Source organism: Ruditapes philippinarum, unplaced genomic scaffold, assembly GCF_026571515.1.
Source record: "Ruditapes philippinarum isolate M1 unplaced genomic scaffold, ASM2657151v2 ctg1729_1_1_1_1, whole genome shotgun sequence".
NCBI classification, from domain to species: Eukaryota; Metazoa; Mollusca; class Bivalvia; order Venerida; family Veneridae; genus Ruditapes; species Ruditapes philippinarum.
In genome coordinates this window covers 154,640-177,275 of record NW_026859981.1, presented here as the reverse complement: position 1 = coordinate 177,275, position 22,636 = coordinate 154,640, and the positions used below count along the sequence as shown (strand labels likewise).

At 34.2% G+C, this 22,636-nt stretch overlaps 1 protein-coding gene across 1 annotated transcript in view; it reads right to left on the bottom strand.

Moving 5' to 3' along the window:
* The window catches only part of LOC132758509 (hemicentin-1-like), an 86,128-nt gene that overhangs the window by 804 nt on the left and 62,688 nt on the right, over positions 1-22,636 (bottom strand). Inside the window, exons 4-9 of the mRNA XM_060750191.1 lie at positions 19,758-20,033; positions 16,087-16,365; positions 13,010-13,288; positions 10,038-10,307; positions 8,990-9,256; positions 3,505-3,798 (exon numbers count right to left, since the gene is read on the bottom strand). Of these exons, the coding sequence (XP_060606174.1) occupies positions 3,505-3,798; positions 8,990-9,256; positions 10,038-10,307; positions 13,010-13,288; positions 16,087-16,365; positions 19,758-20,033 (1,665 nt within the window). The remainder of the gene's footprint in view (positions 1-3,504; positions 3,799-8,989; positions 9,257-10,037; positions 10,308-13,009; positions 13,289-16,086; positions 16,366-19,757; positions 20,034-22,636) is intronic.

The window sequence follows — 22,636 nt, the reverse complement described above, 5'->3', positions numbered from 1 at the left end:
TTAGTTAATATGAACCATTGAACACGCAATATAGATATGTACATTATAATCGTTTGAATAAGTTACACAATTTTAATAACCTGTTTTTTGTATATATGGTATGATTTTCATGTTTCCACGTGCATACTCTAAGCACCGTACAACTTGAACAACTGTAAAATGTGGACACCGCATTATTTGTCCTTAAATCACTGCATTTATTTTCTTTTCTTTTTTCCTGTAACGTCGATCAACGAGAGATATTTACATGTTAGGTTTATATATTTGAAGAAATTTGAAAAAAATATATTAAAAGATCATCTTACTAATCTATTGAGACCACTGCGCTTATCTAACTGATATTTTGGATTTTGACCTTCAAGTCTTCCATAAAATAACATTTTATTAAATAAAGAGAAAGTGAACAGTCTTCCTTCAAATAAAACGTATTTGTAAGTAGATATGTTAGTTTCTTTAAAAGAAAACAATGCCAGTTATAATCAATCTAACGGAATAAAAATGCGGTGTTAGAATTCAGTGTTGTGCGGTGCTCCAATATGCATCTCAGTTAGACTTTTTGCATCACATATTCCAAAAAATTTACAATTTAAACACACCCTTTTGTGTGGAACTTTATGTTATGCTTAACCATTATATATATACGGGCTCGTCAGGTCATAGCAAAAACACACAGTGTCGTTAAAGCCCAGGTTTTTGTGATAAGTACAAGTCATGTTGAGGTCGACACGACCTTTTGTAAACACTATTTCTTCGAAATATGTGATGTTCTGCAAATTGTGTTGTGCTAGATTAACGATGAAATGTTTCCAAAATTCGATGAAATAATTAAAACGTTGAAAAAAGTTTGCAATGTCTAACAGTAAGGTATTTTATAAGCTATTTCCTACAATTCGATTAGCCCGCCATAACTATTTTGTCCAGAAAGATACGGTGTCTCGGGCAGAAGTATGATATTTTGACGTTGCGCGGAAAAGTTGTGGCAAACGCCCTATCACTGTGCATTTTATCAAATGATTATTGATCATTTTAGGTTTATAGAGGTCTTTATTGGCTATTTAATTTAGCTTAAAGTAAGTTAAGGCCAATGAGCTGTTTGGGTTTTGATTTGTTTAAAGAGTATTATGCATGTTTTGTTAATGCGTTTGTTTAGACAAGAGCTATCATTGGTCACATGTGTCACCACATGATAGCCATAACTCAGCCAAAAATCATTCAACCTAAAAACCCATGTAGTATGCACAAGTACTTGAGCTATCAATCAATCCTGTAAAGTTTCTTTGAAACTATATTAGTGGTATAGGAGGAGTATCCGGACAAATTTTAATCAAAGGGCTGCAAGCTCTTGGTATTTTCTGATCTTTGCAATCTAAATCGTACTGTATATCTGTATGTATTTTCCTGTATAAGTTTATTTTTATCTACTATAATCCATTTTACAAGGCACCGAGATGCAGCACTGCATTTAGATTTTTTACTCTTAACAGTTTGAGTTTGATACATATGGAATTTTTTGCATGACTAGAGTTGCATCAAAAAATCATTTATGTTCATTTTTTTATGACAGCCACACTTTATCCTTGCATATCGTGGCTACTTCCTTAAAAAAAGACACTTTAAAAATATAGTTGCCTCGACTGGGATTTGAACTCCAAACCTCTCACACCTTAACCGAGCGCGTTACCCCTGCACCACAGGGATGTTAAATGAAGGAAGCCTGAATAAAATCAAACTAGAACTATCACTAAATGTGATTCATACCCCCGCAAGACTGCTTAGGAAATGACGAAGTTACTAGTATCAGAATTGAGGACCAATACTTAATGTTAAGATGATACAGATTGTTTATAATATCTGAGTTTGAACTAATATGAATTTTAATTTAATACATCATTTTAGTATAGTTTTGGTTGTTACATTTTGCCACTTCAGTTTTACTTTGTTTAAATGTTCAATAACAGGTGCATGGATGCAAGTTAAAAATAGCAGTAAACCTGAAAATGCTAAATTTAGTATTATTTCAATTGGTTTTATATAGAAAAAGAGAGCTTTAGAGAGAAAAACTAGAAATGTGTCCATAGGACACGGGTGCCCCCACCATGCCACTGTTCTAGGTCAAATATTTTTTGAAAACTAAAAATCTTTTACTAAAGTACAGGGCAAGAACTTTACAAATACTGACAAGCGAACCCCAAGTTGCATAAGTACACATGCTGAGCAACATTCTTGAAAACTTTCAGGCCTTCAAGTGAAATACTTTTTGAGCTATGCATGAACAAGTGGAAAATTGCAAATTTATACTACTGTAAGTCAAGGGCAATAACTCTCACAAAACTGAAAAAAATCCACATGCAAAATTCCAGGTGCATAGCTTTACAGTGATGTGAATCATTATTCCTGTATTTCAGTGATGTTGATCATTATTCCTGTAAAGTTGGTTGATTCTAACTCAAGCACTCAAGGAACAAATAACAACATAATGAAACAGTTTTTACTAAGTCAAGGGAAATAACTGTGTGATTTAATGACTCTAGGTCAAATCCTTTTTGATTTACATGCGACACAAGTTGAAAATTGCAAAATTTTACTAAGTCAAGGGCAATAACTCTAAAAATACTAAAAATATCCAGACAAAAATACCCAGGTGCACAACTACACATGCTGATCAACATTCCTGTAAAAAATTCTGGAAACAAAGTGATCCCTCGGAACCATCAATCACAACAAAATAACATAAGAATTGCAGACTCGGTTTGATTGAGTCTGTACATGAGGGATAATGACTGTAGGTCAAATACTTTTTGAGTTACATGCGACACAACTTGAAAATTGCAAAATTTTACTAAGTCAAGGGCAGTAACTCTATAAATACTAAAAATATCTAGATGAAAATACCCAGGTGCACAACTACACATGCTGATCAACATTCCTGTAAAGTTTCATGTCTCTAGGTCAAATACTTTTTGAGTTACATGCGACACAACTTGAAAATTGCAAAATTTTACTTAGTCAAGGGCAGTAACTCTATAAATACAAAAACTATCTAGACAAAGATACCCAGGTGCACAACTACACATGCTGATAACAGTCCTGTAAAGTTTCATGACTCTAGGTCAAATACTTTTTGAGTTATGTGCGACACAAAAGTGAACGGACGGACGGAAGGACGGACGGACGGACAAAGGTAAATCTAAATGCCCGCCACTAAAGTGGGGGCACAAAAAAAACCTGAACTTCAGGCAAATGCCTGAAAACTTGTACCCATGCAGATTTAAGATATATGGAAAAAAATTCTAATGCATAACCAGATAATTGCAACTGAAAACACCTGAGCGCCCTGTGCAAATTTATGATTTTCGAAGGTCACATCCACAAATTCTATGAAGCACGAATATTTGTAGAAACATATCCATACACATTATAAGTATATTCCACCATCATTGACTGGCGTTAGTTATTCCAAGATCCCAATTTTTGAAACTGTCCAGAGTATAAAATTACAATTACCTTTAACTTTGATTTTAACAGATGAAGTAGAGTCAGTTGCATTTACTCCATTGTTAACAAAACAGCTGTAAGTACCAGAGTCTTGAAGTTGTAGTGATGGTATATAAAGTGAACTATATTTTGGTTTGCCAATTTTCTCTGAGTTTGTGTTAGGTATAGGAACTCCATTCCACGTTTGAGTTAAACTGTTATACCGATAGACTGATGGAACTCCCTTTGCATCACAAGTCAGTGTTAAATTGTTACCTTCTGTTATATTTGTTGTTGACTGCAACACGGTTACATCAGGTGGGTCTACAATCACATTATTCAAAAATATTATAATTAACTTACAAAAAAAATCACAAAATTAGCACTTACAAATACTATCACACAATACTTCTTGTAAAATTATATCCAAAAATATCTAAGTTTTTTGTTTTGATTGGGTTTTACGTCACACCGACACAGTATAGGTCATATTGCGACGTTCCAGCTTTATTGGTGGAGGAAGACCTTAGGTGCCCTTCCGTGCATTATTTTAGGCACAAATGGGTACCTGAGTAGAACCACCAACGTTCAGTAAGCTAGCTTGATAGCTTCCTCACATGAAAGAATTCAAAGTCCCTTATGGGATTCGAACCCACAATGGTGAGGGGCAAGTGAAAAACATCATAGTAACAGTTAGTATTGCAAAGTAAACTAGAACTATCACTAAATGTGATTAATACCCCCCCCCCCGCAAGACTGCTTTGGAAATGAAGATGTTACTAGTAACAGAATACCTTGTAAAGAATTGAAACAGAGTTATGGTTGTGGGCAATTAAAGATAGTTGTGGTTCTTGTATGTTGCATTTCCTTTCAATGTGGTTGGCCATTGATGAAGTTTTATTGGATTACTCTGTAAGAAGTCCAGAAAGACAAGGAAAAGGAACAAAGGGCAATAACTCTATAAATACTGAAGATTGAGTTATGGCTATTGTACACTGCACTTCCGTTCATTGCGCTTGACCATTGTAGGAAGTTGTATTGAATTCCAACTACTAGTTTTCAAGTTATGCACTGGACAAAAAAGTAACAAAAGCAATAACTGTAATTAGTCCAAATAGAGTTATTGTTATTGTGCACTGCACTTCATCTCACTGCCCTTGACCATTGTATAAAGTTTCATTGAATTCCAACCATTAATTTTCAAGTAATGCACTGGACAATAAAAAGTAACAAAGGGCAAAAACTTTTAAATTAGTCAAGAAAAGAATTACAGTTTCTGTGCACTGCACTTCCTCTCAATATACTTGACCATAGTATGAAATAGTTTTGAATTCCAACTAGTAATTTTAAAGTTATGCTCTGGACAAGAAAAAAGCAATGGAAAAGTAACAAAGGGCAATAACTCTATAATTACTCTGGACAGAGTTATAGTTCTTGTGCTTGACCATTGTATAAAGTTGTTTTGAATTCCAACCAGTAGTTTTCAAGTTATGCTCTGGACAAGGAAAAGTAACAAAGGGCAGTAACTCTGTAATTAGTCAAAATGGAGTTATGGTTCTTGTGCACTGCACCTCCTCTTATTGTGCTGGACCATTGTATGGAGTTGTTTTAAATTCCAACCAGTATGTTGTAAGTAATGCTCCAGACAAGGAAAAGTATCAAAGGGCAATAACTCTGTAATTTGTCAAAATGGAGTTATAATTCTTGTGCACTGCATTTTCTCTTAATGCGCTTGACAACTCCATGAAGTTGTATTGAATTCCAACCGGTAATTTTAAAGTTATGCTCCAGACAAGGAAAAGTAACAAAGGGCAATAACTCTGTCATTAGTCAAGATGGAGTTTTAGTTCTCATGCACTGCACTTCCACTCAATGTGCTTGACCATCGTATGAAGTTATATTGAATTCCAACTAGTAGTCTTCAAGTTATGCTCCGGACAAAAAAAGCAATCGAAAAGTAACAAAGGGCAATAACTCTGTAATTAGTCAAAATGGAGTTATGGTTCTTGTGCACTGCACTTCCCCTTATTGTGCTTGGCCATTGTATAAAGTTGTTTCGAATTCCAACCAGTAGTTTTCAAGTTATGCTCCGGACAAGGAAAAGTAACGAAGGGCAGTAACTCTGTAATTAGTCAAAATGGAGTTATGGTTCTTGTACACTGCACTTCCTCTCAATGTGCTTGACCATTGAATGAAGTTATATTGAATTACAACAATTAGTCTTCATGTTTGAATCCGGACAAAAGAAAGCAATCGAAAAGTAACAAAGGGCAATAACTCTGTAATTACTTTAGATAGAGTTATGGTTCTTGTGCAATGCACTTCCCCTTATTGTGCTTCACAATTGTATGAAGTTGTTTTAGAGTTTCAACCAGTAGTTTTCAAGTTATGACCGGACAAGGAAAAGTAACAAAGGGCAGTAACTCTGTAATTAGTCAAAATGGAGTTATGGTTCTTGTACACTGCACTTTCTCTTAATGTGCTTGACCATTGTATGAAGTTATATTGAATTCCAACCATTAGTCTTCAAGTTATGCTCCGAACAACGAAAATGCAACGGACCGCTGGACCGACTGACCAACCAACCAACCGACCGACCATCGGGTGACTCCTATATACCCCCCAAAACTTCGTTTTTGGGGGTAATATGAAAATACCATACACATTTTGTTTCAAAACTAAGTCAGCATACATCATAATACAAGCTAACCTGTCTACAGCAGTCAGCAAGGAAACTGAGTTAAAAAGACAGCCATAGACACATGACCACTATGTTCAGGTTGGCATGGTTATCATAAAAGAGGATAAAAATAGACATTTTTGTGATAAATATTAATTTCCAAGTCATAATGTAGCACTTGTTATACAACACAAATATGTATGAGTAAATGTTCTATATATTTACTTTATATGCCACAATGAAAATTAAGCATGAGCATTTTTCAAGTGCAAATACACCAAATTCATGCAAAAGATTATATATGGTTTTTAAACTTTGCACTTGTCAATGAAATACATCTATATTGTATTTATATTCATATTATAATGTTTCAAGTTGATATCACAGATATTTTTGTATAACCCATAGTTAAACAGAACATGGCCCACAGACTGACATTCTAACATATAGGTTCTTCATTGGCTAACCCACGGCTCTCTTAATTTTGCTTTTAGCAACATAAACAATTTTTAGCCAAATAAAAACCTTACTGAATGAATACCATCAAAGATAATTTACTATAGCCAATTTAACATGTGAACAGATCAACAAGCAGATTCGGTACAAACCCTTACAAAATCTTATCAAATATCAATTACATCCAGAAGTGGATGGAATCGTTCATGTTGACCTTGAATCAGGGCTCCAGAAAAGTAATTTCTCTTTTTGTCATATTATTAAGATACAGATCATGCATTTTAAATTGATGTCCCTCATGCTGTTAGAAAGCATTAAGGTTGATATGTAACTTCTGTCTCAAACATTTGACCTTCAAATTTGACCTGGGGACTGAAACACAGCACTGTATATGACTGTATCACACAGATAGACATTTGACTCATAGTATCCTGAATATTCTACAGTTTAAGAGCTGGCCATGCCAGTTTCAAAATTTCTTTTAGTTTCTGTGACAAAGATATGCTATGATGCAATAGCTTAAACTAAAACAATTTTATTATAGCTTCAAATGTCAGCATGTTTCATTTAATTTGGTTTCAGGAAAATACTGTTTCAAACAATAGTTGATACTCAGTCAATTTGCCTATCCCTATATTTTTTTTCTCTACCAACTGAAACAAGAGGGCCATGATGGCCTTGAGGTCGCTCACCTGTATATAGGCCCCCGGACCGGGGCCAGTTTAAACCCCAGGGCTTTTATTTGAGAAAACTTGGAAGACACCCATTAGAAGATGTGTTTCATGATGTTAAGTTTTTACTACACACATATAATGAAAAACAATTACCTCCGCCCCCCCCCCCCCTTGGCAGGACCAATTTAAACCCAAGGGCTTTTATTTGGACAAACTTGGTAGACACCAACAAAAAGATGTTTTCGCTTAAAATCTAACCTCTAGCTCATTGGGTTTTTTAAAAGAAGATTTTTAAGTTTTTATACACATATAGTTAAAAACAATGACACCTCTGGGGCGGGGCCAGTTTTAACCCCAGGGCTTTTATTTGAACAAACTTTGTAGATACCCATTAGAACATGTTTCATTCTAAATAACTTAGCTCTAGCTCTTTGGGTTCTTTAAAAGAAGATTTTTTAAGTTTTTACTATATGCATATAGGGAAAATCAATGACCCCCTGGGGCGGGGCCAATTTTGACCCCAGGGCTTTTATTTGAACAAACTTGGTAGACACTCACTAGAAGATGTTTCATGCTTAATATCTAACCTCTAGCTATTTGGGTTTTTTCAAAGAAGATTTTTATAGTTTTTGCTATACATATATAAGGAAAATCAATGACCCCCGGGGCGGGGCCAATTTTGACCCCAGTGCTTTTATTTGAACTAACTTTGTAGACACCCATTAGAACATGTTTCATGCTAAATATCTTAGCTCTAGCTCTTTGGGTTCTTTAAAAGAAGATTTTTTAAGTTTTTACTATATGCATATAGGGAAAATCAATGACCCCCTGGGGCGGGGCCAATTTTGACCCCAGGGCTTTTATTTGAACAAACGTTGTAGACACTCACTAGAAGATGTTTCATGCTTAATATCTAAACTCTAGCTATATGGGTTTTTTCAAAGAAGATTTTTAAGTTTTTGCTATACACATATAAGGAAAATCAATAACCCCCGGGGCGGGGCCAATTTTGACCCCAGGGCTTTTATTTGAACTAACTTTGTAGACACCCATTAGAACATGTTTCATGCTAAATATCTTAGCTCTAGCTCTTTGGGTTCTTTAAAAGAAGATTTTTTAAGTTTTTACTATATGCATATAGGGAAAATCAATGACCCCCTGGGGCTGGGCCAATTTTGACCCCAGGGCTTTTATTTGAACAAACTTGGTAGACACCCATTAGAAGATGTTTCATGCTAAATATCTTAGCTCTAGCTCTATGGGTTCTATCAAAGAAGATTTTTTAAGTTTTTACTATATGCATATAGGGAAAATCAATGACCCCCTAGGGCGGGGCCAATTTTGACGCCATGGCTTTTATTTGAACAAACTTGGTAGACACTCACTAGATGATGTTTCATGCTAAATATCTAAGCTCTAGCTCTTTGGGTTTTTTAAAAGAAGATATTTAAAGTTTTTTCTTTCGGTTGCCATGGCAACCAGAGTTCTGCATGGAATTAAATTCTTTGAACAATTTTTAAAGGTGACCACCATAGGAACATTCCTGTGAAGTTTGGATGAAATTGACTTAGTGGTTTATGAGGAGATGTCATTTAAAGTAAAAGTTTACGGACGGACGACGGACGGACGGACGCCGGACGAAAAGCGATCACAAAAGCTCACCCTGTCACTTTGTGACAGGTGAGCTAATAAAAACTGTACTCACAATGAATTGTAATGACCACAAATGATGACTGTCTTTTGACTAAAGGTTTATTTTCACAAAGACATTTGTACGTCCCAGCTTCATATCTTTTTGAATTAATCAGCTGAAATTTTCCATTTGTACCAACTGAACTGCTTGAAGACATATTAGTCCATAAATATGTACACTCAGGGTAACATTCTGCTTGACAAGTCATTTCCGATGAGGATCTTCCTTCTGTTAAGTTGTATTGAGAAGTTACATTCAATCTACATTCTGTAGGTCCAACTACAAATAAACATGAAATAAAAATGTGTTAATAGCACTAAAACAAAAACTACTTTGATGAAAGACAACAATTGAATATATTCAACAAATGTATGGGATATACATGTATTATTTTTCTATGTAACTCTTAGACATCTGGAATTCCATTATTAATGTTGATGATGGCTTAGACACCCAATCCATAAAATACATATTTATCCATACAAGTATTAATGCAAACATCTTTTCAACCTATTTATAGGAAAACACATAAAGTATGTACAACATTTTAACTCTCACGCCTATTTTATGTAATGTCAGGCATAATGTTTTTGAAATTTGTCAAAGGAACACTAAAATGTATTTCAATTTTCATCTGTATATACTATTTTATCAAATTGTATTTGATTCTCTTATTTCATTATAAGAGCATTATAAGAGATACAAAAGCAACTTTGTGATGACCTAGACAGTTAAATGTAAAATATGATAAACAGGATCAACAACAAGGAAAGGCGGCGTTCAATGAACGCAACCTTCATACGACCAAGGAACACAGCATGATTCTTGCACAAAGCAATGTGTCTCATTATAGTTATTTACCTGAACGCAAACACACACAAGACAATTTGTTACCAATGCAATTTAAGTAGGTGAAGAAAAAAGTTATAATGAAATAGCTGGTATATACATTTGAAAATGTATTAATTTCAATCTGACCAAAGAAGTTTTCTTTACCTTAATACATGTATCTCTTACCTAATTCTAAACCCTTGCTATATGAAATATAAAGACTACTTACATCTAACATGTACAATAACACTTGTAGATATATTATGTTTTGTTGTTGGGTTGTAAGCTGTACATGTGTAAGTAGCTGCTTTATCCTTGTCCAAAGTACCAAGAGATAATATGTCACTCTCAATGAACTGGGAACCAAACTTTGTCCATGTGTAAATACAATTAGGATAGCAAGCAGCTGAACACGTGATGTCATTGAGTGATGTCCCCTTGTTTTCTGTGTATGATGATTGGGATGGATTTAATTTCAAAGAATCTGCATCAGGACCATCTGTAAGATAAATGATAATTATTGGTTAAAATAAGAACTGCATTTATACAGGTTCAAACAATGTTATCATAAAATCTAATGTAAGACATGTCTAAAACTTAAAACTCCAATTTATTAAATAAAATAGAAAAAGGGTTAATACAATTCAAAAACATTAAATGTAAATTTGTAAGTCATATTGTAACTTTTGAATAAACAACTATTTTAAATCTAATAAATAACAGAAAAAATAATAACTAAGAGCATGCAAATATCGGAGCATGCAAATATCGAACAGAAAATGCAAGGGAAATAATAATAATTATTCACTTGATACATGAATAACTGTATATAATTATTTTCATTATATGAAGAGAACATATAAATCATGCCAAACTATAACTAAAAATGTCTACGCTTCAATATCGTGTGTCACAGCTGATATTTAACAATTTAAACTTGGAAAGTCTGAATATTGTTGATTATAAAGATAAAACTAGAAATGTGTCCACGGTTGCCCCTACACTCCACTGTTTTGTCAATCTTATGACTCTACGGAAGGTCAAATACTTTTTGGGCTACATGTGCTAAAAGTTGAAAACTAAAAATCTTTTACTAGGTAAAGGGAAAGACTTTTACAAATATTGAATAAATCCACAAGCGAACCCCAAGGTGCATACGTACACATGCTTACCAACATTCTTGTAAACTTGCAGGCATACAGGTCAAATACTTTTTGAGCTATGCATGAACAAGTTCAATAGCAAATTTATACTAAGTCAAGGGCAATAACTCTTAACAAAACTGAAAAAATCCACATACAAAATCTCAGGTGCATAGCTTCCACGGTGATGTTGATCATTATTCCTGTAAAGTCGGTTCATTCTAACACAAGCAATCAAGGAATTAATAACACAACATAATGAAACGTTTTTTTATTAAGTCAAGGGCAATAACTCTACAAATACTGGATAAATCCACAAGCGAAATCCAAGGTGCACAACTACGCATGCTGACCAACATTCCTACTAAGTTTCATGAGTTTAGGTTAAATACATTTCTACGAACAACACAAATTGCAAATTTTAACTAAGTCAAGCCTTGAAGGGCAATAACTCTGACAAACATATAAATTCACAAATGAAACCCAGGGTGCACAACTTCCAATGCTGATCAACATTCCTGTAAAGTTTCATGACCCTATGTCAAATACATTTTAAGCTACGTGTGACACAAGTTGAAAATTGCAAATTTTTCACTGTCAAGGGCAATAACTCTAGAAATACTGGTAATATCTACCATCTAATATTTTGTGGAGACTATAATCTAGAACAAAATTAGAGAATACTTTTTGAGCTACATGCGACACAAAATGAAAACAGATGGACGGAGAACGGACGAACGGACATCTGACCAAATAGTGGATAAAGGGCCATTTCTATTGTTATTTTCTTTTGTTTAATAGAGGGCCATGACCTCGTATTCTGTAACTAAAATGTTAGACAAGCCCTGAAAAAACAAAATATTCATTTAACATTGTTGATATCAAATATACATGTATATATTAAATAATGTGATATGGTATTTATCACATAAACCACAGTGCAGGAGTGTATTGAGCCAATGTAAAAAAGTAGGTTATGTGACGTAATTCTTCAATCAGTTTTCAACAAACTTTTTAACTGTACAGTAAGATAATTGTCAGTAGCCTTCACATTTCTACCGGCTCGGTGGGCATCTTTAATAAAGCACTTTCTGACATTGAACGCATTCACCCATCTTGTATGTTGAAGATACGATAGAGCAGAATGATGTGCCGCAATCTTCTTGAAAAGCGTTAAATATATTTTGCTGTTTAATTACATTGTTATTCAATTTCGATGTAGCTATGATGACCTTAAGACATTATCGCAGCCATGACTGCTAAAAGTGACATGTAGCACAGTGTTATGATGATGTCATTTAACATCATGTTGCATGATGTCACAAACTAGTTGTATTTTAATTTGATTTGAGCAACTACATGACAATTTTAAAGTGGTCGTTTGTTTAATTTATAAATTAGAAGATGATTTTTATTATATATTGAATGACCTTTAAGTTGTATGCCAAACTGTGTATGAAACAGCATATGGTACATCATATGGCTGACTTGATCTAATGACCTATGTTTTAGTTCTAATTAACAATCAATATTCTGATTGGACTCAAAATGGGCATATTCTGAGTTTTTCACAAAAAAAGCAATTATAATGTTAAAATACTACATCATTACTGGTATTGTTTTAGTTTCAAATAACAATGATATTGTGAAGGTCATATGGCAACTTTTAAAATTATGTTGCAGAGGAAAGTCTTAGATGTCCTTTCATTATTTCAGGTACTAAAGTAAAACAACTAACCTTACTAAACGAAAGTTATCTGGGTGTCTTTCTCACATGGAAAGAATCTAAGTCTCTGGAAGGATATAACCCACGGATATGAATGGTTGCAAGCCAGAAGCCTTCACAGATATTGACACGCTATTCTTAGTTTTAACAAAATATTTATATTTGGTCATTGCAATAGAATAAAGTATTTACTTTGTAAGGTAGAACTGATATTAGTCCAAAACATGTTTTATATTGACATGTAACACAAACTAAACAAAAGATTTACTGTCTAAGAATTAAAGCAACTGACAAAGAAATATCATATATCATATTAACATAATTATTACTTACATATAACATAGATGGATACAGTTTTTGTTTGTTCTTGTTTACTTGTAGGATTACTAACGGTACAGGTATAGGTACCAGCTTCATCTCGTTGAAGGGAACCAAGTGATAAATTGCCATTATTGACAGGTGTAAATCTTATGTTTCCCGTTTTAGTCCATTTATAATTACAGGTAGGGTAACAATCACCAGAACAACGTATAGTATCAAGAGATGATTCTTCATTACGAGTGTAAGATGTAGTACTAGGTGTAAGGCTTGTTGTACTGGCATCAGGACCAACTGAAACCAGAAATATGTTATACCAAAGTAAGTAACTTAATACATGTATGATGCAGACAAATTCAACAAATTCATATAAATGCACAGTTATGTTAAACATTATTCAGGAAAGCTTCTCAAAAAATGTCACCTGAATTAATTTTTTGATTTTTCAAATTCAGCACACACTTTTTTCCTTTCCATTTGATTTCAACACAAATTGATAATTTTTCTGAAAATCAAAGCTTTTAACTCTTTCTTTTCTTTGTACGTTAGCAATAGTTGGAAGTAAAAAAGAACAGCCAAATAAGAAAATTGGCAGCTGAGATAATCTCCTCCTCTATATTGTACGAGAATTCTACCCTCCGAGCACACCCCAAACCAAGTTTCTAATAGCCAGGCCTTTTATAAGATATTTTGAATGTTAATTCAGTACAGTTAACCTTTTAAAAAGCACATTGACTGTTTCTTCATATTTTTATGTTGTAGATATGTAGTGGACATTTTAGTATGAACACTGCACGCAAATCGGAGTATGCTCTATCTTGATTCAACTACACTACATCATATACAACATATGTTACGAGCTGTGTCGAAAAATTTGGCAATTTATCATGGACTTGAAAATAATTTTGCATTTGCCTTCAGCACTTGTTGGACTTGATGTCGTGACATATATTTCTAAATTTTTGAAAAACAGCTGAAATTTATAATTATGTGCCTCAGTGTCTGTATTCTTTACAATTGTTATTGTTTTCTGTTGACATTAAAATTACATTACTGTGTGATTCACGAATGTATGCGTTCTTCAAAGATACTTAATAGGGATTTCATAAGGTACAAATAATTGCTTTAATATTACTTTTTAGTCACTTTTTTGTTATTGTTATAAGGATTTTGTTTGTTTGTTTGTTTCATTTTACGCCTTTTCCCAACAGTATTTCAGTCATATAGGCGGGTAGTTTCCTAACCATCGTTCCTGGAGAGTTACACCAGTACTAGACTACCTTCCTCCGCGCTAAACTACCAAAGCATCTCCGGGGATCGAACCCACGCCAGAGAGGTAACTGGGTTAGAAGTCATCGTTATAAGGAAATCAGACGTGTCGGTTACCAGCTGTAATTTGAGAGATTTTGGCATAATGTACTTAGTAGAAACAGGCAGTGTTACATTGTTTAACGCAGTGGCTCATTTAGTGGCAGCTGTTTTTACCTGGGTACCCGGTGACAAGCCGCTGCTATGGAATGACGAACACTTGCGCTGGTGTATTTATATATATATAAAAAAATAATCACATGAGCGCATTTCCAGGTCAAGTCGATTCCCCTGATTTCGGGGTTGAATCGGTATTGCATAATGTTATGTTGCTAAATCGACCAATGTACTTTACAATGTTTGCACCATCCTTATGCAGTGTCTATGGTGGTAGATCTCAATCGTTTCTGTTTATGAGGCGTGTTGAGACTATCATTATTGGGCACTTCAGTTCATGTTATGGACTGGGTCGAGTGTGTTTTGCCCACAGTACTTGGTGAAACCACAGTTGCTTTGCTAGCCCGAGTTCATTATGGTGTAAGGCTTTCCCATTATACTTGCTACCCTGGTGGTCATTGATGTTAATGGATACCCATTGGTGTCTGTGATCATCACTGCAGCACTGTCTCTATGATACATCAGGTTTGCATTGTAAAACAACTCAAGCTAAATGATTCTACCCAGTGTTGAGTGAAATTTGTTGCTTTGATTTGCATTATACCCATTGGCCTCTTGTAGTGGCTGGTTTTGAAGTCAGCTTTCGTGATCGGATACCCATTGAGTTTGTTGGCTGACAGACAACCATTGGCACCGTTATTGCAGTTTGTTCAGTGGTAGTGTGTTGGTATTGTTTTTCGACCTGGTGTCAAGCAATGAGCTGCTTCCCCCTTTGCAGTGGCTAATTTGATGGATGGGAGTATTGTCTGGTTACCGAGGAATGGCTTTTCCATCCGTTATCTTGGCTACTGGCACCGTCGTTGTGACAGAGAGATGCACATGTGATGTCTATGCCTGTAATTTGCCTGTATTAAAATAGTTTTCCATTTATTGCATTAGCCGGTAAACTTTTTTGCATTCGGTTCTGGAAACCCGGTAGCCTATGTTAAATGGTTTCAGTATACAGTTTTTTCTGGCACATATGTTTTTAACTAATTAAAGCTTGAAATTAAATATTAGCGTAACACGTCTGGCTTTCTTGCTGTTACGCTGCATTAGGTACATGTATATAGGAATCAGGAGAGATACCTCAACTTGTAATTAAAGTGGCCAATTCATCCAACATTATATATTTTATTGATCTATTTGACATGTATAAAAGATTTATGCTTTGATATAAGCTGAATCACAATGTATGCCCGTACAAAAAAAATTGACATTTAAATTTATTTGGTATTCCTTTTTCTTTCGAATAGTAAAATAAGTGCTCTCCAAAAGTTTTTAATTGGCCTGTTAAATTTCACAATTACCAGTGGTACAGCACTCCTGAGTGATTTAAAAGAATTTTCATTTCATATGGGGTGACAAAAATAATTAGCTGTAAATTCTGTTTGAGTCATCAAAATTCTTTTTGAGAGCATGGTAAATACACCTTAAAGGATACCCTACAAAGTCAGAAATAAATTTAACTTTATTTAAGTTGCTTTTTATATTTTTCTCAACACAAGACAAATCTCTTTTTCTAAACATTAGTAACTCAGTAATGTAGAATTTGTACTTTGATCACTCTTGTTCAGAAATGTTGTTTGTTACCATTATAGACTCCATACAATATATATCATACTTACATATAACATAGATGGATACAGTTTTTGTTTGTTCTCGTTTACTTGTAGGATTAATAACAGTACAGGTATAGGTACCAGCTTCATCTCGTTGAAGGGAACCAAGTGATAAATTGCCATTATTGACAGGTGTAAATCTATTGTTTCCTGTTTTAGTCCATTTATAATTACAGGCAGGATAACAATTACCAGAACAGCGTATAGTATCAAGAGATGATCCTTCATTACTAGTGTAAGATGTAGTAGTAGGTGTAAGGCTTGTTGTACTGGCATCTGGACCATCTGAAATGGGTGACTGAGTACATCAGTGTACAAAAATAAGTTCAAATATTAGCAGGAAGTTTCTACTAAAACTCCAATGTATTTCAAAGCATAAGGACAAATTAATCATTTTATCATCTGCAGTAACTCTTGGTATATATATCATTTACCTACAATGCCATTTCTATAATCATTTCTTAATGAAGGAAAATATTTTACACTTATTTTGTAATCCTTTTCAAAACTATGTCCATTGACATCTGCCTATTTAATCTTCCATGAACTAGAAAACCAATGTTATAAAGCATTTCCCTATAACGCTTATATATTTCAAGAGTTCATCATATTTTATAGTCATAAGATCATAATTAATTTCATACTTGCCTTACTTACCTAACTGTCTTGGTGTCTTTAGGTTTTTAAAGATACATTTTTATCATCCTTGCACCTATCATCTTCCGAGTCAAATTACTTCATTAACCCATTACTTCATGAGCATTTTGTGAAAAATGGCTGTTTTCATTGAAAAGTCTCCCGTTACAAGTTCAATTTGATATAAAACTAAAAAAACTGCCTCAATACTAATCAAACTAGTACAAATGTTTACTGGACCATTGCCTTTGCAACAACATGCTCAGGCTTAAATTTCCTGTTACCATAGCAACGAGGGAACATCTCAAAATTGCCAAAAATCACTATTTTGCGTTGATTTTTTTCCATCAAAATTGATTTTAAAGTGCTGCAATTTCTCAATGGATTGAGATAGAGTCAAATGCTTTTCAGCGTTGGTTACATGCTACCTTATGATCGATCTGGGGTCATTTCTAGCCTCTCACAAGTCCAAAATTTTCTTGGCGATGAGGGAGACTACCGCCCCCTTCAAACCCCCAAACAGAAGGGGGCACATCCCTTTTCTAGCAACCCCTGATGTATCTTTTGGTTGGGGACCGAGCCGAAAAAGTGGTTACTTTTTTAAGCAACATTTCTCAAACAAAAACAAGTGTTAGGGGCCTAAATGAGGCATTTTTTCGCCATTTGAGACAACAGAAAAGGGGGGAGGTGAAAAAGGCATTAAAAGGCGTGTATATTGCGTAATGGGTTAATCAATCAAAACATATATGTATCTCATTGCACAATAGGTAAAATTGAATGTCAGATGAGATGGGTCTGATATTTAAACAAACTAAGTCAAAATTTTTGTTGGAAAAAGTGTTTGTTGCAACAGTATTCACCAATTCTACATAATTACCAAAGGTTTTCTATGCATTAAATTTATTATTAACATCCAATCTTTATGTGTAAAAAATATGATTACAAAAATAAATACCTATAGTCTCCTTTTATGATAATAACTAAACATATTTGCATTTTGCATTCTTATAGTTTCAAAGTTATGTCCCAGACAAGTTCAAAGTGTAAAAAAGAACAAAGGGTGTTAACTTCAAAATTAAGCAAGGAATAGTTACGGTTCTTGTGCAATGCAATCTACCCATTGAGATAAATCTACCTACAAAGTTTCATGTTGATATTTCTTAGAGTTTTAGAGCTATGTCACGGACAAGATTTTCTTTGGCTCTTGCTTGGGCTTGCACCCCCCAAAAAATAACATTTTCAAGGAAAATTCTAAATTCAAGGGGAGATAATTCTAAAAATATTGCATATTAAGGTATGAACCTTGTCACATAAGATAAGGTTGATGATAAGGAACATATACTTGAAGTTTGAAGTTAATACCTCAAGAAATAAACAAAAGGGCCATGATGGCCCTGAAATCACTCACCTGTATATAGGTCCCCAGGGCGGGGCCAATTTTAACCCAAGGGCTTTTATTTGAAAAAACTTCGTAGACACCCATTTGATGATGTTTCCTGATAAATATTTAAGCTCTAGCTCTAAGAAGATTTTTTTACTTTCTACTATACACATATAGGGAAAAACAATGACCCCCCTCTGGGCGGGCCAATTTTGTCCCCAGGGCTTTTATTTGAACAAACTTGGTAGACACTCACTAGAAGATAAGTCATGCTTGATATCTAAACTCTAGCTTTTTGTGTTTTTTAAGAGAAGATTTTTAAGTTTTTACTATATACATATAAGGAAAATCCATGATCCCAGGGGCGGGGCCAATTTTAACCCCAGGACCCTTATTTGAACAAAATGGTAGACACTCATTAGAAGATGTTTCATGCTAAATATCTTAGCTCTAGCTCTTAAGGTTTTTTAAAAGAAGATTTTTTAAGTTTTAACTATATACATAAAGGGAAAAACAATGACCGCCTGGGTGGGCCTTATTTTGACCCCAGGGCTTTATTTGAACAAACTTAAAAAATTAATGATCCCCTGGTGCGGGGCCAATTTTGACCCCAGGGATTTCATTTGAAAAAAGTTGGTAGACACTCATGCCAAATAACTACGCTCTAGCTCTTTGATTTTTTTTAAAGAAGATATTTAAAGTTTTTTTCTTTTGGTTGCCATGGCAACCAGAGTTCTGCATGGAATTAAATTCTTTGAACAATTTTTAAAGGTGACCGCCAAAAGAAACAGTCCTGTGAAGTTTGGATGAAATTGCTTTAGTGGTTTATGAGGAGATGTCATTTAAAGTAAAAGTTTACGGACGACGGCCGGACGCCGGACAAAAAACAATCACAAAAGCTCACCCTGTCACTTTTTTAAGGTTTAAGTAAAAAATATTTTACTGCACCAAAACCGAAATCTGGACAAGGACACAGTAACAGACGCCGATGTCAAGATGAGTAGGACAGCTCTCCATATACTTTGTATAGCCAAGCTAAAATGTTTTCTCCATACTGCCATATATCTGAATTTCAAGTTTCATAAAAAATATTTTCAGTATTTTTCAATAACAGTATCCAGTCTTTTGAGTGGATGGACTGCTTGGCAGACAGAGGGATGGAGAGCAAACCTAAAGTACCCGCTGTTTAAACTGGTAGGGGACTAATAAACAACTGTGATACTAAATGCCAAGACTTCAGTAAAAGTGTCAATATCGAAGAAATAAATGTCACTCAAAACATCCCTGCAAATAAGGTTTGCTTAAATGTCCAGAATTGCATTGGATCATTGGAGTAAAGGAAAGTTTATTAAACGTCACAAACATGAATAGAACAGACCTTGTCTTAATAACTTGGCAAAGAAAATGAATTGATAATTTGCATGCATATATTTAAACAAAGCCTGGATGCAGAAAACTGTCAAATCAGAGGTACAAGTCTACTGAATTTATAATAAGATTATATCATTACAGAAAGAGATATAAATAAATTATCATACTTACAAAAACCTGTTCATCAGTTTTTTATTGTACACAATTTTAAAAATGAGCTACAAATTCGTTATAATTTACCAAAAGATTTATTATTACAGTATAAATATATTAACATTATTATACTTACAAATTACATTTACTGTAACTTGTTTCCTTATTTCACTGATTGTTGTTGAATTGGAATTTGTAACTTCACATGTATATATGCTAGCATCTGTTTTGAATAATTGACCAAGGGATAGCACGGCACGGTTGTTTACTGTTGTACCTGACTTTAACCATTCATAATTACAACGTGGGTAACATTCACCACTACATGTTATATCAGGCAATGTAACACCTTCATTTAGGGTGTATTGTGTATTTGGTGGGCTCAGTCTTGTAGTGTCTGCATCTGGACCATCTGAAACATAACAAAACGAAATTTAATGTAATTATCGATATTTAACATGACCTTTGTAAAAAACAAAAATTATAGATATGAATGAAATGTGCTCTATTCCCTAAATTTACCTTATTTTTTTTAAAAAAAAACTTTAACCTTTCTGGAAGATGCATTTTTAAAACTGGTAACAAGATATCTTTATCTATTCTTGTTTCAGAATATTTTTGGGAGTTTTCATAACTCGAAAATGTGAATGGTGACCTCAGATTTTTTTCCACTTAAAATGTTTCTGATATCATATTCTAACAACATGCCAAGTTTAAAGAAATTCCATTGAACAATTTCAATTTTGCCTGTATGTCTATATGAAAACTTCCTTAAACGCCCTTTGTTTTAAAATATTTAGACAATAAACATTTTAAGAATACCTGTCATGCTTGACTAGTTAAATAACGGAAGCACTAGAAGGGTTTTTTGATACAAAAAAAACATATGTCTCCCTAAACTAGGTAAGGAACTGATTACTCCTTTGAAGTTTTGTTGAAATTCCATCACAAGTTTGGCCTGTGAAAGCCAGAGAAGAATTTTTTATTTAAGGTTCTTGGGGCCATTTTGTGCAGCGAAGCAGAACCTGTACCCAATATGCACAAGCTATGTAAAGATCACTCCTGTGAAGTTTCACTGAAATCAGGCCAGCAGTGTATCCGGACAAGCTTTTTCAATTTTAAGCTCAGGCGGCCATTGTGTGCATCAAACAGCAATGTGCACAACTAGGGATAGTCTAAGTGATCTCTCTTGTGAAGTTTCATTGAAATCCCGCCAGGAGATTGACCTGTGAAAGCTGGACAAAATTTTTCTATCTTTAGCTCTGGCAGCTCTTTTCTCAAGCAACGCGGAAAGTGCCAGCGATATGTAGAGAGATGGTACTGATCATTCCTGTGAAGTTTGGTTGAAATCGCACCAGCAGTTTGACCTCCAAAACCCAGACTAGATTTTTTTCTGTTTTTAGCTCTGACTGCCATTTTGTGCAGTGAAACGAAAAATGTAGGTGATATGCACAACTAGGGATGGTACTGATCACCAATGTAAAGTTTGTTTGAAATCACATCAGCAGTTTGACCTGTGAAAGCCGGACAAGCTTAATGTGGACGGACAGACACATGGACTATCTGATGGACGTACTTACAAAATGGTACTTATTTGACTTTACCTTTGATCTTTTTAGCCATTTTTAGTCGCACAAGCTCTAAAAAGAGCTACAAAGTAAAATGGAATGAATTACAATTATGAAGATGTACTGTTACATGATATTCTCCTAGTCACACAAGTACCTTTGTGTTTGTACGGTCTGACAGACAGACAGACGGCAAAGTAAATATAAAATTTTAAACAATATCATATAAAACAAATAATTTTTACTGTGGTGGTTAAAAGATATGGCAAAATATCAAAAAATGCTGACATTGTTGTTAATGTGGAATTTTTTTCGTGTTATGTAAAAAATATTTTATTTCTTGTTTGCTCTTTTGACATGTTTAATGAGATTATCATTTTAAATGAAAAGTTTAAAGTTGATTGATGATCAATTTTAATTACTTAGATGGTTAGGAAACTACCCGCCTATATGACTGAAATACTGTTGGGAAAAGGCGTAAAATGAAACAAACAAACGATTACTTAGCTTTTTTCTTTTTAAATTAAAAGTTCCCATGGAACACCCTGCCACTTCAAAATTCCGTTGCTAATTTTTTTAGTTCATTAGACTGTGTTAGTGTCAAACACTGAAGATTCAATCATTTGACCTTGACAGTTAAGTTAATCTGATAAATCCTTGAACCGGAAAATGCCAACAATATGCACAACTAGACTTGGTCCTGATCATTTCTGTTATGTTTGAACTAGAAATGTGTTGTCACGCCACGGATGCCCCTAATATAATATTAAGTTCCAAATTTGTTTGCACAAACTATATTTTCATTTTAAGTTCATAGCCCTTAAAACCAACTTCAATGTTAACACAAACCAAAGTTAAAGGCACTGAATCTTTTCAGTGTTAAAACCTTTTGTAAACTGCAGATTGCATATTTGTAGCCAAAATAGTGACGACAATACATTTCCACAAAAGTCACGCCCGGCAAACTCACTGTCGCTCCACTTCAAAATTGTGGTGTACAGAAAAACGAGCGAACGGCATTTCCAAGATTGAGCAGAAGGCTAATTTAAACTGCTAATTGTAAGTAAAGTTTATGTTTTTGACTTGTAATTCATTTAAGTTGTATTTTTTTCGAAAAACGAAAAATGTAGTTCTGTGAAGCTTCTGTTACAAAAAGAAAATTATATTAAAGCTGGGAGAACTTTTCCCCCTGACAAAGAGAAAGATGATTTGTTAAGGATCAAACTTCCAAGAATGGAAAAGCCCTACACTTTGGATTTCTTGAAAAAAATGTTTTAGAAAAATATCAACCCGTAACAAGAACTGGTCTTTCGTGCAAAATAAACTTCTCCTGGTGGATTTCTAAAATTTTTATATCTATTTTTTTTCAAAAGTAGTGGAGCCAAAGGGCAAGAGATGAGCAATGTCGGTTGATGAGCGCAAGGCGATATTTAGTTGGCGTAAAGAG